The sequence below is a fragment of the Cervus elaphus genome, chromosome 1 (assembly GCF_910594005.1).
Source record: "Cervus elaphus chromosome 1, mCerEla1.1, whole genome shotgun sequence".
Classification (NCBI taxonomy): Eukaryota; Metazoa; Chordata; class Mammalia; order Artiodactyla; family Cervidae; genus Cervus; species Cervus elaphus.
The window spans coordinates 97859045-97871784 of NC_057815.1; the positions used below are offsets into that span (position 1 = coordinate 97859045).

The 12740-nt window shown below is 45.2% G+C and overlaps 1 protein-coding gene across 1 annotated transcript; it reads left to right on the forward strand.

Moving 5' to 3' along the window:
- Positions 1-3817: 3817 nt before the first annotated feature.
- Positions 3818-4753, forward strand: LOC122679823 (olfactory receptor 4D9). The gene has a single exon (XM_043880614.1). The coding sequence runs from the start codon at positions 3818-3820 to the stop codon at positions 4751-4753; it is 936 nt and encodes a 311-aa protein (XP_043736549.1).
- Positions 4754-12740: the final 7987 nt, after the last annotated feature.

A 12740-nucleotide genomic window follows, 5' to 3' on the forward strand; every position in this document is an offset into this window, starting at 1 on the left:
TGACTGTATAGAGCTTCTCCATCTTTGACTGCAAAGAATCTGATTTCAGTGTTGACCATCTGGTGATGTCCATGTGTAGAGTCTTCTCTTGTGTTGTTGGAAGAGGGTGTTTGCTATGACCAGTGTGTTCTCTTGGCAAAACTCTATTAGCCTTTGCTAAAACTCTATTAGCCTTTGCCCTGTTTCATTCCATACTCCAAGGCCAAATTTGCCTGTTACTCCAGGTGTTTTTTGACTTCCTACTTTTGCATTCCTGTCCCCTATAATGTAAAGGATGTCTTTTTGGGGTGTTAGTTCTAAAAGGTCTTGTATGTCTTCATAAAACCATTCAACGTCAGCTTCTTCAGCGTTACTGGTTGGGGTATAGGCTTGGACTACCATGATATTGAATGGTTTGCCTTGGAAACGAACAGAGATCATTCTGTCGTTTTTGAGATTGCATCCAAGTACTGCATTTTGGACTCTTTTGTTGACCATGATGGCTACTCCATTTCTTCTAAGGGATTCCTACCCACAATAGTAGATATAATGGTCATTTGAGTTAAATTCACCCATTCCAGTCCATTTTAGTTCACTGATTACTAGAATGTTGACATTCACTCTTGCCTTCTCCTATTTGACCACTTCCAATTTGCCTTGATTCATGGACCTAACATTGCAGGTTCCTATGCAATATTGTTCTTTACAGCATCGGACCTTACTTCTATCGCCAGCAAGTGATGATCCGCTGGATCATCAAAAAAGCAAGAGAGTTCCAGAAAAACATCTATTTCTGCTTTATTGAATATGCCAAAGCCCTTGACTGTGTGGATCACAATAAACTGGAAAATTCTGAAAGAGATGGGAATACCAGACCACCTGATCCACCTCTTGAGAAACCTGTATGCAGGTCAGGAAACAACAGTTAGAACTGGACATGGACCAACAGACTGGTTCCAAATACGAAAAGGAGCATGTCAAGGCTGTATATTGTCACCCTGCTTATTTAACTTATATGCAGAGCACATCATGAGAAACACTGGGCTGGAAGAAGCACAAGCTGGAATCAAGATTGCCGGGGGAAATATCAATAACCTCAGACATGCAGATGATACCACTCTTATGGCAGAAAGTGAAGAGGAACTAAAAAGCCTCTTGATGAAAGTGAAAGAGGAGAGTGAAAAAGCAGGCTTAAAGCTCAACAATCAGGAAACTAAGATCATGGCATCTGGTCCCATCACTTCATGGCAAATAGATGGGGAGACAGTGGAAGCAGTGTCAGACTTTATTTTTATTTTTTGGGGGCTCCAAAATCACTGCAGATGGTGATTGCAGCCATGAAATTAAAAGATGCTTACTCCTTGGAAGGAAAGTCATTACCAACCTAGACAGCATATTAAAAAGCAGAGACATTGCTTTCCCAACAAAGGTCCATCTAGTCAAGGCTATGGTTTTTCCAGTCGTCATGTATGGATGCGAGAGTTGGACTGTGAAGAAAGCTGAGCGCCGGAAAATTGATGCTTTTGAACTGTGGTGTTGGAGAAGACTCTTGAGATTCCCTTGGACTGCAAGGAGATCCAACCAGTCCATCCTAAAGGAGCTCAGTCCTGGGTGTTCATTGGAAGGACTGATGCTGAAGCTGAAACTCCAATACTTTGGCCACCTCATGCGAAGAGCTGACTCATTGGAAAAGACCCTGATGCTGCGAGGGATTGGGGGCAGGAGGAGAAGGGGACGACAGAGGATGAGATGGCTGGATGGCATCACCGACTCGAAGGAGATGAGTTTGAGTAAGCTCCGGGAGTTGGTGATGCACAGGGAGGCTTGGCGTGCTGCGATTCATGGGATCACAAAGAGTTGGACACGACTGAGCAACTTCACTTTCACTTTTACTTTTCAAAGTAGACAACTGAGAGAAAGATAAGATAATTTTCAGGTTCTATTTGATAAAGTCTATAAGTTTATTTGTTATAAGATAATAATTATGAAAATGTTGTTGTTTAGTCATTAAGGCATGTCTGACTCTTTTGTGACCCCATGGACTATACGTAGCTCAGGTTCCTCTGTCCTTGGCATTTCCCAGGCAAAAATACTGGAGCAGGTTGCCATTTCCTTCTCCCGGGAATCATCCCGAGTAGTCAATTAAATTTTCCTTGAAACGAAATTCAGTCATTACACATGAGACTAAAATATTATAAAGTCATTACCATATGTTTATATTTTTTAACATTTTACTGAAGTACAATGTACATACATATAGAAAAATGTACATAAGCCTGGAGTCTGATGAATTTCCACACAAGCTGAATATATCTTTGCAATAAGTACCCAGATCAAAGAAACAGAACATTATCAGTACCTCAAAAGTCTGCTTCATGTTCCCTTTTGTACATCTCGGTTTTTTATATGAACAAACTGAGAGTGTGTGTATCTCTTGTGCCTGGATCATTTGGCTCAACATATTTGTGAGATTCGTCTATGTTGTTACATGCAGTGAGATCTTTCCCACTGCTACGTAGCAGTGTGTGAATTTAACAATTTATCTTTTCTACTGTTAGTGGGTATTTATGCCATTCTCCAGTTTGAGGCAATTATAAACAGTGCTATGAATATTCTAGGATATGTCTTTCAGTAGACATAACATATGTCCAAATGTCATAAGAACAGAATAGATTGTTCTTAAGATGGAGATAGGTAAAAAGATGACAGAGAGATATGTATAGATCTCTGTCTTAAAATAATAGCTAATAAAGGTGTAGAGATCAGTGTTAGCAGATATAATCAAACGGCAAAATGGTTATTGTACACCCCACCAGCAGGGTTCCAACTGTCCCATAGCTTCACCATCACCTGTTACTTTTCATGTTTTCTAACTTAGCCATTTTCTGTATGAACAGCAGTTTCTTGCTGTGATTTTAATTTGCATTTCCCTGGTAATTAATGAAGCTGACTACACTTCTGGATACTCGGTTGTGAATTTTTTTCTAATAAATTTGCATTTATTATTTCAGCCGTGCTGGGCCTTCCTCGCTGCGCAGGGTTCTCTAGTTGCAGGGAGCAAGGGCTCCGCTCTAGCTGTGGCGTGAGGGCTCCTCCTGGCGGCGGCTTCTCCTGCCGTGGAGCACTGGGCTCTAGGGTGCTGGGGCTCAGTAGTTGCGGCTCCCGGGCTCTGGAGCACAGGCTCAATACTTGGGGCTCACAGGCTGAGCTGCTCTACGGCGAACCGGCTCTTCCCCGACCGGAGAGCAAACCCATCTCTCCTGCACTGGCAGGCAGACTCCTCGCCACGGAGCCACCAGGAAAAGCCCTTCAGTGAAGTTTTGGTTCCTCTCTTTGGCCTTTTCTGCTTTGCTCATCTGTCTCCTTTTACTGATTTGTAGAAGTTGTTTACATACTCTGGATGTCAATCCTCTCTCAGCTATAAGTATTGTAAATGTCTTCTTCCATTTGAGGGTTCTTTTAATCCTCATAGTGATGTCTTTTGAGACCCCAAATTCTTTATGTGTCCTAAAATGTATGCTTACTCTTTATTATTGCAAGTGTCACGTGTTATAGTAAATGTAGAATTGAATAGGTTCACAGAGCTGTCACCTGTGTTTCGGTGGCCACAGTGATAGAACTGACCTGCTCAAACGACTGTCATCGGAAACGTGGGTCATCTTCTCCCTCACGATGGCATCCAGAATTGCAGGCACAGAGCCTGCACAGAAAATAAAGCACTTCTCAGGCCAACACCGAAACCCAAGGACAGAAAAGACAAGGGTAGATCTCTTAATACATGCTTTAACTGTGCTGTTATTTCTTCCAGAGATATTCCTGAAAAAGAATCTATGAGCCCATGGATCAGGGAAATTACACCAGAGTGAAAGAATTTGTCTTCCTGGGCATCACCCAGTCTCGAGAGCTCAGCTGGGTCTTGTTCGCCTTTTTGTTTCTGGTGTACGTGACGACTCTGCTGGGAAACCTACTCATCATGGTCACGGTGACCTGGGACTCTCGTCTCCACACCCCCATGTACTTCCTGCTCCGTAACCTGTCGGTTCTTGACATCTGCTTCTCCTCCATCACAGCTCCTAAGGTCCTGGTGGATCTGCTGTCAGAGAGGAAGACCATCTCCTTCAATGGCTGTATCTCTCAGATGTTCTTCTTTCACCTGCTCGGAGGAGCGGATGTCTTTTCCCTCTCTGTGATGGCATTTGACCGCTACGTGGCCATCTCAAGACCCCTCCACTATCTGACCATCATGAGTCGGGGGCGCTGCACCGCCCTCATCGCGGCCTCCTGGGCGGGGGGCTTCGTCCACTCCATCGTGCAGATCTCCCTCCTCCTGCCCCTCCCCTTCTGCGGACCCAACGTCCTGGACACTTTCTACTGCGACGTCCCCCAGGTCCTCACACTCGCCTGCACTGACACTGCTGTCCTTGAGCTCCTGATGATTTCCAACAATGGCTTAGTCAGTTGGTTCATATTCTTCTTCCTCCTTATCTCCTACACAGTCATCCTGACGATGCTGAGGTCGCACGCCGGGGAGGGCCGGGGGAAAGCCGTCTCCACCTGCACCGCCCACATCACGGTGGTCACCCTCCACTTTGTGCCCTGCATCTACGTCTACGCCCGGCCCTTCTCCGCCCTCCCCACCGATAAGGCCGTCTCTGTGACCTTCACTGTCATCTCCCCTCTGCTGAACCCCCTGATCTACACCCTGAGGAACCAGGAGATGAAGGCGGCCATGCGGAGACTGAAGAAACAGCTAGGGCATTCAGAAAGGGTTTAGCGTCTGTGAGGACAAGATAATACCAGAACTCAAAGATAAACATTAGGGACTTCTCTGGCAGTCTAGTCGCTCAATCCCTGGTCGGGGAACGAAGGTCCTGAAAACTGCTTGGTGTGATCAAATATATATACATACACAGGAGAAGGGTCCATTTGAGCCAGTCCTGAAACTGGACTGTATTCTAGCCTGTAGCCCCGACTAACTGCAAGGGAGTCTGGGGAATGTAACCTAGCTCTGCGCCCAGAAGGAAGAGGAGAGAACATAAAAATGGTGAGTGCTAGAAATCTCTTTGACATTTATGACTCATTGCTAAGAAATCACGATCGGATCAGAGTACAAGGACTAGGACATTGTGCTCAGGATTCTCTTAATACATAGACATGTTTGCTGGAAGGAGTACTGGACACTTGAAATGCACAGAGAACCACAGTGAAGGGAAAGAGCCATGAGATAAAGAAACCTAACTTCCCCGACCCAGGGATTGAAGCAGCGTCTCTTGCGTCTCCTGCACTGGCCGGCAGATTCCCGGCCAGCAGCACCACCTGGGAATGCCTGTTGACGCAAACATTTATTAATACAGAGGCTCCTAAAGAGATGAGCGTCTTTTTCTTATTGTCCTTTCCAATGTTCTGTTCTATTTCCACCACTCAAAAATGTTCTGAATTATTTTCCAAGATTAGACATTCTTCCTCCAAGCATTAAAGTCCCAGTAAAGACATATACTCGTCTTCAGTTGGATCCATCTGTAGAATAAACCCGCCTTTACGCCCTGGTTCCATCTTTACTCTGGTACCATTGTTCCCCGCATCCTCTATGCTCCTCACAAAGAGGTCTTTTTTTTCCCCCTACTTCTCTTTTGACTTTACCTTGAGCAAAACTGTTATGACTGGGCAAAATTTTAAATAATCAAAGATCTATACATCAGAATTTGTGTTCCCAAGTCTGTGTGCGTCGCTCAGCCCTGTACAACTCTTTTCAACCCCATGGACTGCAGCCTGCCAGGCTCCTCTACCCATGGGGATTCTCCAGGCAAGAATACTAGAGTGGGTTGCCATGCCTTCCTCTAGGGGATCTTCCTCACCCAGGAATCGAACTGGGGTCTCCTGCATTGCAAGCAGATTCTTTACCAGCTGAGCTACCAGGGAAGCCCATTCCCAAGTGTAGGACCCCACAAACGACTGTAACCTAGCTAAAGTTGTTCATGAAGCTGACTTGGCCCATTTACAACATTCAAAACAACCTGATAAAACACAGTGAGGAAAAGCAGTTGAATTCAGAACACCATTAAATTTACTTATCTGTCACCATGATATCAAATAATTACTTGAATTAATATATATACATATTTTTTCTCCAAGTAGGGACATTTTCTTAGGGAACTATAGATATTGAACTGATTCTAGTTTATCCCATACACATTCCATATATTTGACCCCTATCATTTGTGATTTTTTTTCCTACCCCAGGATCATTGATTTTAAACTTCCACAATATTTTTCATAAGCAAATAAATGTATCTGTATACACAAGTGGGCTGATTTGGGAGTGATCCTGTCATTCTGGATGTCTTTGAAAAATTCAAAGAAGTGTCAGGCTGTTTCAGCTTTGTTTCCAAGATGCTAATGTAGTCAGCACCACAGAAACTATACTGAAGCAACTGTGAGATTCCAGGCACAAAACCCTACCCTGGACAGGTCTGCAGAGTTCTGCTGTTGTTACTGTTACGTAACTTGTCTTTCGAGTCTGAAAGAGAGCCTTGTCCACATAGCTCTTACTAGGAAATAGACTATCAGTTCAGTACGATGTTAGTGAGTTATTGCTGCGTAACACATCACCTGAAAACTCAGTGACTTAAAACAACACCCATTTCTTCGTCTTTCTTTCTTTATGGCTGTGCTGGGTCTTGGTTTCGGCACATGTGCCTCCTCCAGCTGCAGTGCGCGGGCTGCCCTTCTCTGTGGCAGCTTCTCTTGTGGGGCCCGGGCTCCAGAGCACACAGGCCTCAGTGGTTGCGGCAAGCAGGCAGTTGTCGGGGCTTGAGGGCTCCAGAGTGGGGCCCAGCAGCTGTGGCCACAGGCTTGCTTGCTCTGTGGCACGCAGCATCCCCCCCGACCAGGGAGGGAACCCGAGTGCCCTGCATCAGCAGGTGGATTCCCACCCCCGGTACCCAGGGAAGTCCCACACACATTCATTAAGTCACAGTTCGTGTGAGTTGGGAATCCAGGCACAGCTTAGCTACATCTTCTGCATAGAATCTCTCAGTCACGGCATCAGCTGGGAGCTGCAGTCTTATCACAAGTTTCGACCGGGGAAGGTTCGGCTTCCAAGCTCGCTCATATCGTGAGCCATTGGCCTGGGGGCTGCAGTTCCTCCCTGGCTGTGTCTGGAGGTCATCTCCCGGTTCTGATCCTCTCGGGCCTCTCTCACAGGGCACCTTCCTTCACCAGAGTGCACAAACAAGAAGAGGAGTGTGTCAGCAAGACAGAAGTCATCAGCTCTTAGAGCCTCATCTGGAAAAGGGCCGGCTATCGTTGTTGCCAACGTCCCTTCATTAGAAGCAACTTAACTAAGTCCAGTCCACACACAAGCAAGGGGATGGCACAAGAGCATGAATATTAGAGCAGGAACTGACAAGCTCTCCAAATAAACTAGGGAAAAATGATTGCAAATGATGAAAGAAACCTAAAAGCAATTGATTCAGGAAGGGTTGCAAAAGAACAGCCCCCGCCCAAAAAAAAGGGGGGGAAGGGAAGTGTCCGAGGTATTTCAGAAACACTGAGTCCTTGTGACAAGCAGAATAACAGTGCCAGGTACACCAAAAGAAGGATTTAGGTTTCCTTTTTTTTTTGGCTGCCGGGGGCCTGCACTGCTGTTCTCGGCCTTTCCCTAGCCGCGTAAAGTCGGGACTACTCTCCAGCTGTGGTGCGCGGACTGCTCTCGGCTGTGGCTTCTGTCGCAGAGCACGGACTCCGGGGCTTCAGTACTTGTGGCCCACGGGCGTAGCTCCCCACACCCTGTGAAATCTTCCCAGACCCGAGATGGAACCCAGACCCTCTGCATTAGTAGCGGATTCTTAACCGCTGGACCACCAAGGAAGTCCTAGTTCTTTAAAAATATTTATTAATGTATTTGGCTGTCCTAGGTCTTGGTTGCAACACGCAGGATCTTTTGCTGTGGTGTGGGAAGAATTAGTTGCTGCATGTGGAATCTAATTCCCTGACCAAGGATTGAACCTGGGCCCCCTGCTTTGGGAGCACAGAGTCTTAGCCACTGGGCCATCAGGGAAGTGCCGGATGTATTAGTTCTTGATAGCAATGATCAGATCTATTTTAGATATGTTGAGTTGAAGGTGTGCCCTATATCCAAGTGAGACAATCCATGGATATATGTTGAGAGACAAGGTTTCAAAAATGATATTGAAAATAAGAGGAAGGGGAAAATGGAGTTTTGGGACTCACAGGGTCTGGAACAAGGGAGACACTCAGTACATATTTAGAGATGAATTGTCCCAACCTATCTTTTGTCTGTTTATATGCCTTCTTTGTATGAGAAGTTTGGGGGGAAACAAAAAGAAATGCATCTCCAAGTCTCTATGATGCATCTGATTATGTATACTGTCAGGACAAGCAGACTACCTGTCTTAAAAAAAGAAAGAAAGAAATGAAAAGAAATAGGCTGACACACACCCTCCAGGGAGTTCTATTCATTTTCGCCGAGTTCCCACCTCTTAAGGAGACAGAATCCTCTGTCTGTCCCCATGAGCCCTTCAGGTAAAGTTATTTGGGTCCTAATCAGAAGATCTAAGAGGAGTCACTCCCCCCCTGCCCTAGGAGAATTTCAAAACCAAAATGTGCACGTTCGCATACCTTTTCCCGTGCGTGTTCAATTTCTTAATAAGACTCAAGGGAAGGGCATCCCATTAGGAAAGTCTGGCTACGCAAGTTGAACAATCACATCTGGAAGCATGCCCTCCTTCACCAGGGGCTGAGGGACTCAGGGCAGCCGCATCATAGGGCTGAGTGGCAGGACCACGCAGAGGCGATTCTTGGAGCCTGCCCTTTGCCTTTGCAGCATAAGAGATACTGTGCGGCCAACCTCCAGCGGCATGTCCGTCTTAAAGGGGACTGTTCATGAGCATCGATGACTCCTAAGATCAGCCTATGCCACCGGATGGCCAGCACTACTTCTCAGGTAGGAGTTAGAGGTCAGGACCTTTAAGTGGCATTATTTTGGGGCTTCAGGGTGCGGGCCTGTGTGTCTGATTGTACATCTGTGTCTGTGTGCCTGTGTGTGGAATCTAAGCACTACCAGCTTGGAAAATCTTCTTGTGGATTTCAGAAATACAATGAATGGTAATAATGCTCCTGAAAGGTAGAGGATGCTGGACATGAAAGCTCAAAACTTCAGAGACGCAGTGCAATTAGCCCTTCAGTATTCAGAAGAGTCCTTGAGGAACAGAGAGAGGTCAGCTTGTCAAGAGGGCCCGGGAGACACACGCTTGGTGGACAGTTGAGGGGGTGAGGAGTCCCGCAAGCTGGGGGCTCCATGACATTCATTAAGCCTGTTTTGGTTGGGGGATGTCGCTTTTTGGTCGCTACTGTTGTTTTGCATTTTGGCTGAGCCGTTCAGCTCGCGGGATCTTCGGTTCCTGACCGGGGTTTGAACCCAGGCCCCAGCAGTGAAAACACAGAGTCCTAACCACAGGATGGCCAGGGAATTCCCTAGCCTGTTTTACCAGAATGGGTTTCCCTGGCCCTTTTTCTTTTTTTTTTTTATTCTTTCTAAACTTTATTATTTAGATTAAAACATTCCCTTTAGAAGTTACCATTTTGTTTTTATGAGGGTTTCTTTTATGAGTAGTACATTTATTTTTTTAACTGAAATATAATTACAATGTTGTGTTAGGTGTCCACAGTGCAGCAGAGTGAATCAGCCATATGTATACATACATGCCCTCCCCACGCCACCCCTCCAGGCGTCACAGAGCACCTAGCTGAGCCCCCTTGCTACCCAGCAGCCCCCCCCCCAGCTATCTGTCTTACGCAGAGTAGTGTACACGTCAATGTCACTCTCTCGATTGGTCCCTGGACCTGTTTCTAAAGCAGTGCTTAGGGTCTTGAACTCGTTCTTGCCAAAAGCAAAAACTAAAGGAAACTTATAAACAATAATTTTCACCTTTCTATTCTTTCCTGTTGCAAACAGACACGCATACACAGAGATGCTCATCTATCTTCCCACCCTCCGGGTTTACTTTCTTAGCTGTGCAAATACCCTGTGGAAGGAGGAGCCGAAGTTTCAGCATTTCAGTTGGATCGGTGACGTGATCACTCTCACCACTCCCTTCTGCAGAGAATCTTGGCGTCTGGGTTTCAGAGCCCATTCTCCTCACCACTAGGACAAACTGCCCCCCTGGCACTTCTTGCCACCACCAACCGGCCATCAGTTAACTACCAAGACACACTTGAGATTTATAGGTTAACTGAGATTCAAATGCTGGTAAGCAATAGACAGAATATAATCTTAGACTCATCACAAGATAATTGAGGGCAACACTATTTAAAACAATTGAGAATTAAAGCTCCAAAGGTCTAGAGCAGGGGTAGGGGGTCGGGATAAGTTGGCATTAACAAATGCACACTGTCATATATTAAAATAGATAAACAAGCATTTACTATATAGCACAGGAAACTATGTTTGATATCTTGTAATAAACGGTAAAGCTATAATGGAAACAAACTTTTTAAAGAATATAGATATTTACAGATATATATATAGAACTGAATCATGTTGTTGTACACCTGAAACTAACACAATATTATAAGTCAATTATACTTAAACAAAAAAAAATTAATATATATTTATTTTTAAAAAGTTCCAGAGGACTTACCTGGCAGTCCAGTGGTTAAGACTATGCTTCCATGCAAGGGGCACTGACTCTGGAACTAAGCTCCCACATATCTCATGGTGCAGTCAAAAATATTTTTAATTTTTAAAAAAATGAAAAGGATTTTTTTAAAAAGCTGCCAAAGTCTGGAAATCACCTGGATCAACGGATCCATTTAATATTGTGTAACACCAGGCAGGCCTTGCCCACTTACAAAGGGACTTGAGGCAGTGTGTGCTCCCATTTCACTCATGAAAAGACTGAATATCCTGGAGTTTAGATGCCTTTAAAGATTCCACTGTTGTTTCATGAAGACCTCAGAGTTCACATCTCCCAAGCTGGTATCTTCTTTCTGAGCCACAATACTTCCCACTATAGTTCAAAATTTTTAAAAATAAATCCTCCGTGCAGTGGGGAAGGCAATGGCACCCCACTCCAGTCCTCTTGCCTGGAAAATCCCATGGACGGAGGAGCTTGGTGGGCTGCAGTCCATGGGGTCGCACAGAGTCAGACACGACTGAAGCGCCTTAGCAGCAGCAGCATTATCTAAAAAACTAAAAAGCTGCATATGCTCTGATCACTTTATTTAAAAAAAATTTTTTAAATAACTGGCCCTTTTAAAAACAGAAAACATTTGAAGGGGATGAAATCTTTGGGGAGTTATTAAGTCACTGGGAGTAAGCCAAGAAAATTAGCTTTGTGTGGCTTGGGCTTCAAAGAAAAGAGAATAGGAGGAAAGTTACCAACATGAAGTTCTGTTCTGATGAGAAAGTGAGACATAAAGTACAGTGGGATCCAGAGATCTGAGTCGTTAACTGAAGCTGAAGCTCCAATACTTTGGCCACCTGATGTGAAGAGTTGACTCATTGGGAAAGACTCTGATGCTGGGAAAGGTTGATGGCTGGAGGGGAATGTGGCAGAAGATGAGGTGGTTGGATGGCATCACTGACTCAATGGACATGAGTTTGAGTAAACTCCGGGAGTGGGTGATGGACAGGGAGGCCTGGCGTGCTGTGATTCATGGGGTCACAAAGAGTCGGACACGACTGAGCGACTGAAGAGCAACAACAGCAGAACAAAAGGATGGCTTCAATGCGGGCACAAAACAGGAAGGAGTAGAAAGAAGTGTCAGAGGTGAACACAGCCTGATGTTCCTGAGAACAGCTGGGCTCCGTGCCTATTTGCTCAGAGTGATCAAAGGAGGCGCGAAGGAGGGGGAAAGCTAGGGCTCCGCAGAGTCAAAAAAGTGGGAAATTGCAGCGTTGGTGCAATCAGGCCGCTTGTCTGCCAGCTAGCATTTATGTAAGTCACCCCCCCACGCAGACTGGGAGACAAAGGTTCCTTCCTTCATGATGATCACATTCAAAGAAATGGCTCTTGGTCCTTGAAAGAGATGCTTGTAAGTTGCCAGAGATACACATCACAGTTGTCAGGACTGGTCGGTAAATGCTCTAAGCAGGAGAGATCGGGGGCCACCTCTGATGTTGGCTGGAACAAACAGTGAATTTTCCAGGCAGCTTTGTGCTTTCCCAGGCAGGCATTTTAAATGAGGGCCTGGGGTCATCCTAAGGACACTGTCTTGTGTGTCCAGAGGCCATGCTGCGGTCTGATCATCTCTTTTTGAGCAGGTTTGGACAGAGTCCTTAGGTGCCAAAATTCTGTGGTTCTCGGGGGCACAAGTGAACTTTGGGATGAGGGAGATGTTCTTTATCCTAACTTGGTGATGGTTTCATGGGTGTATGTGTATATCAAAGCTCATCAAACCAAACCTTTAAATGTGTGCAGTTCATTGCAAGTAAGTTATACCTCAACAAAGCTGATTTTAAAAAAAGAAAAAAGGTGCAAAGGAGAGTTTTGTTTTGTTGCTAAAATCACAATAGACTGATGCCTGTTAACACCCAAACTAGAATTTATTCTAAATATCTTCTTTAAAACAGGGTGGTAAACAGGAGAACAGCAACAAATTAGGATCAGCAAATGAAGCTCAGCGATAAGTGTTGTAAAAATTGTGTTCCTTGGCAATGTAGAAATGTTCTCAATTGTTTTATCCTTTGCTATATGTGTTGGGGCAGGAGGGTTCAGAGGAATAGATTTTATTTCTTG

What these genes read in the sequence shown, in the direction of transcription:
- LOC122679823 (XM_043880614.1), top strand. Translation starts at nt 3,818, where the DNA reads ATGGATCAGGGAAATTACACCAGAGTGAAAGAATTTGTCTTCCTGGGC.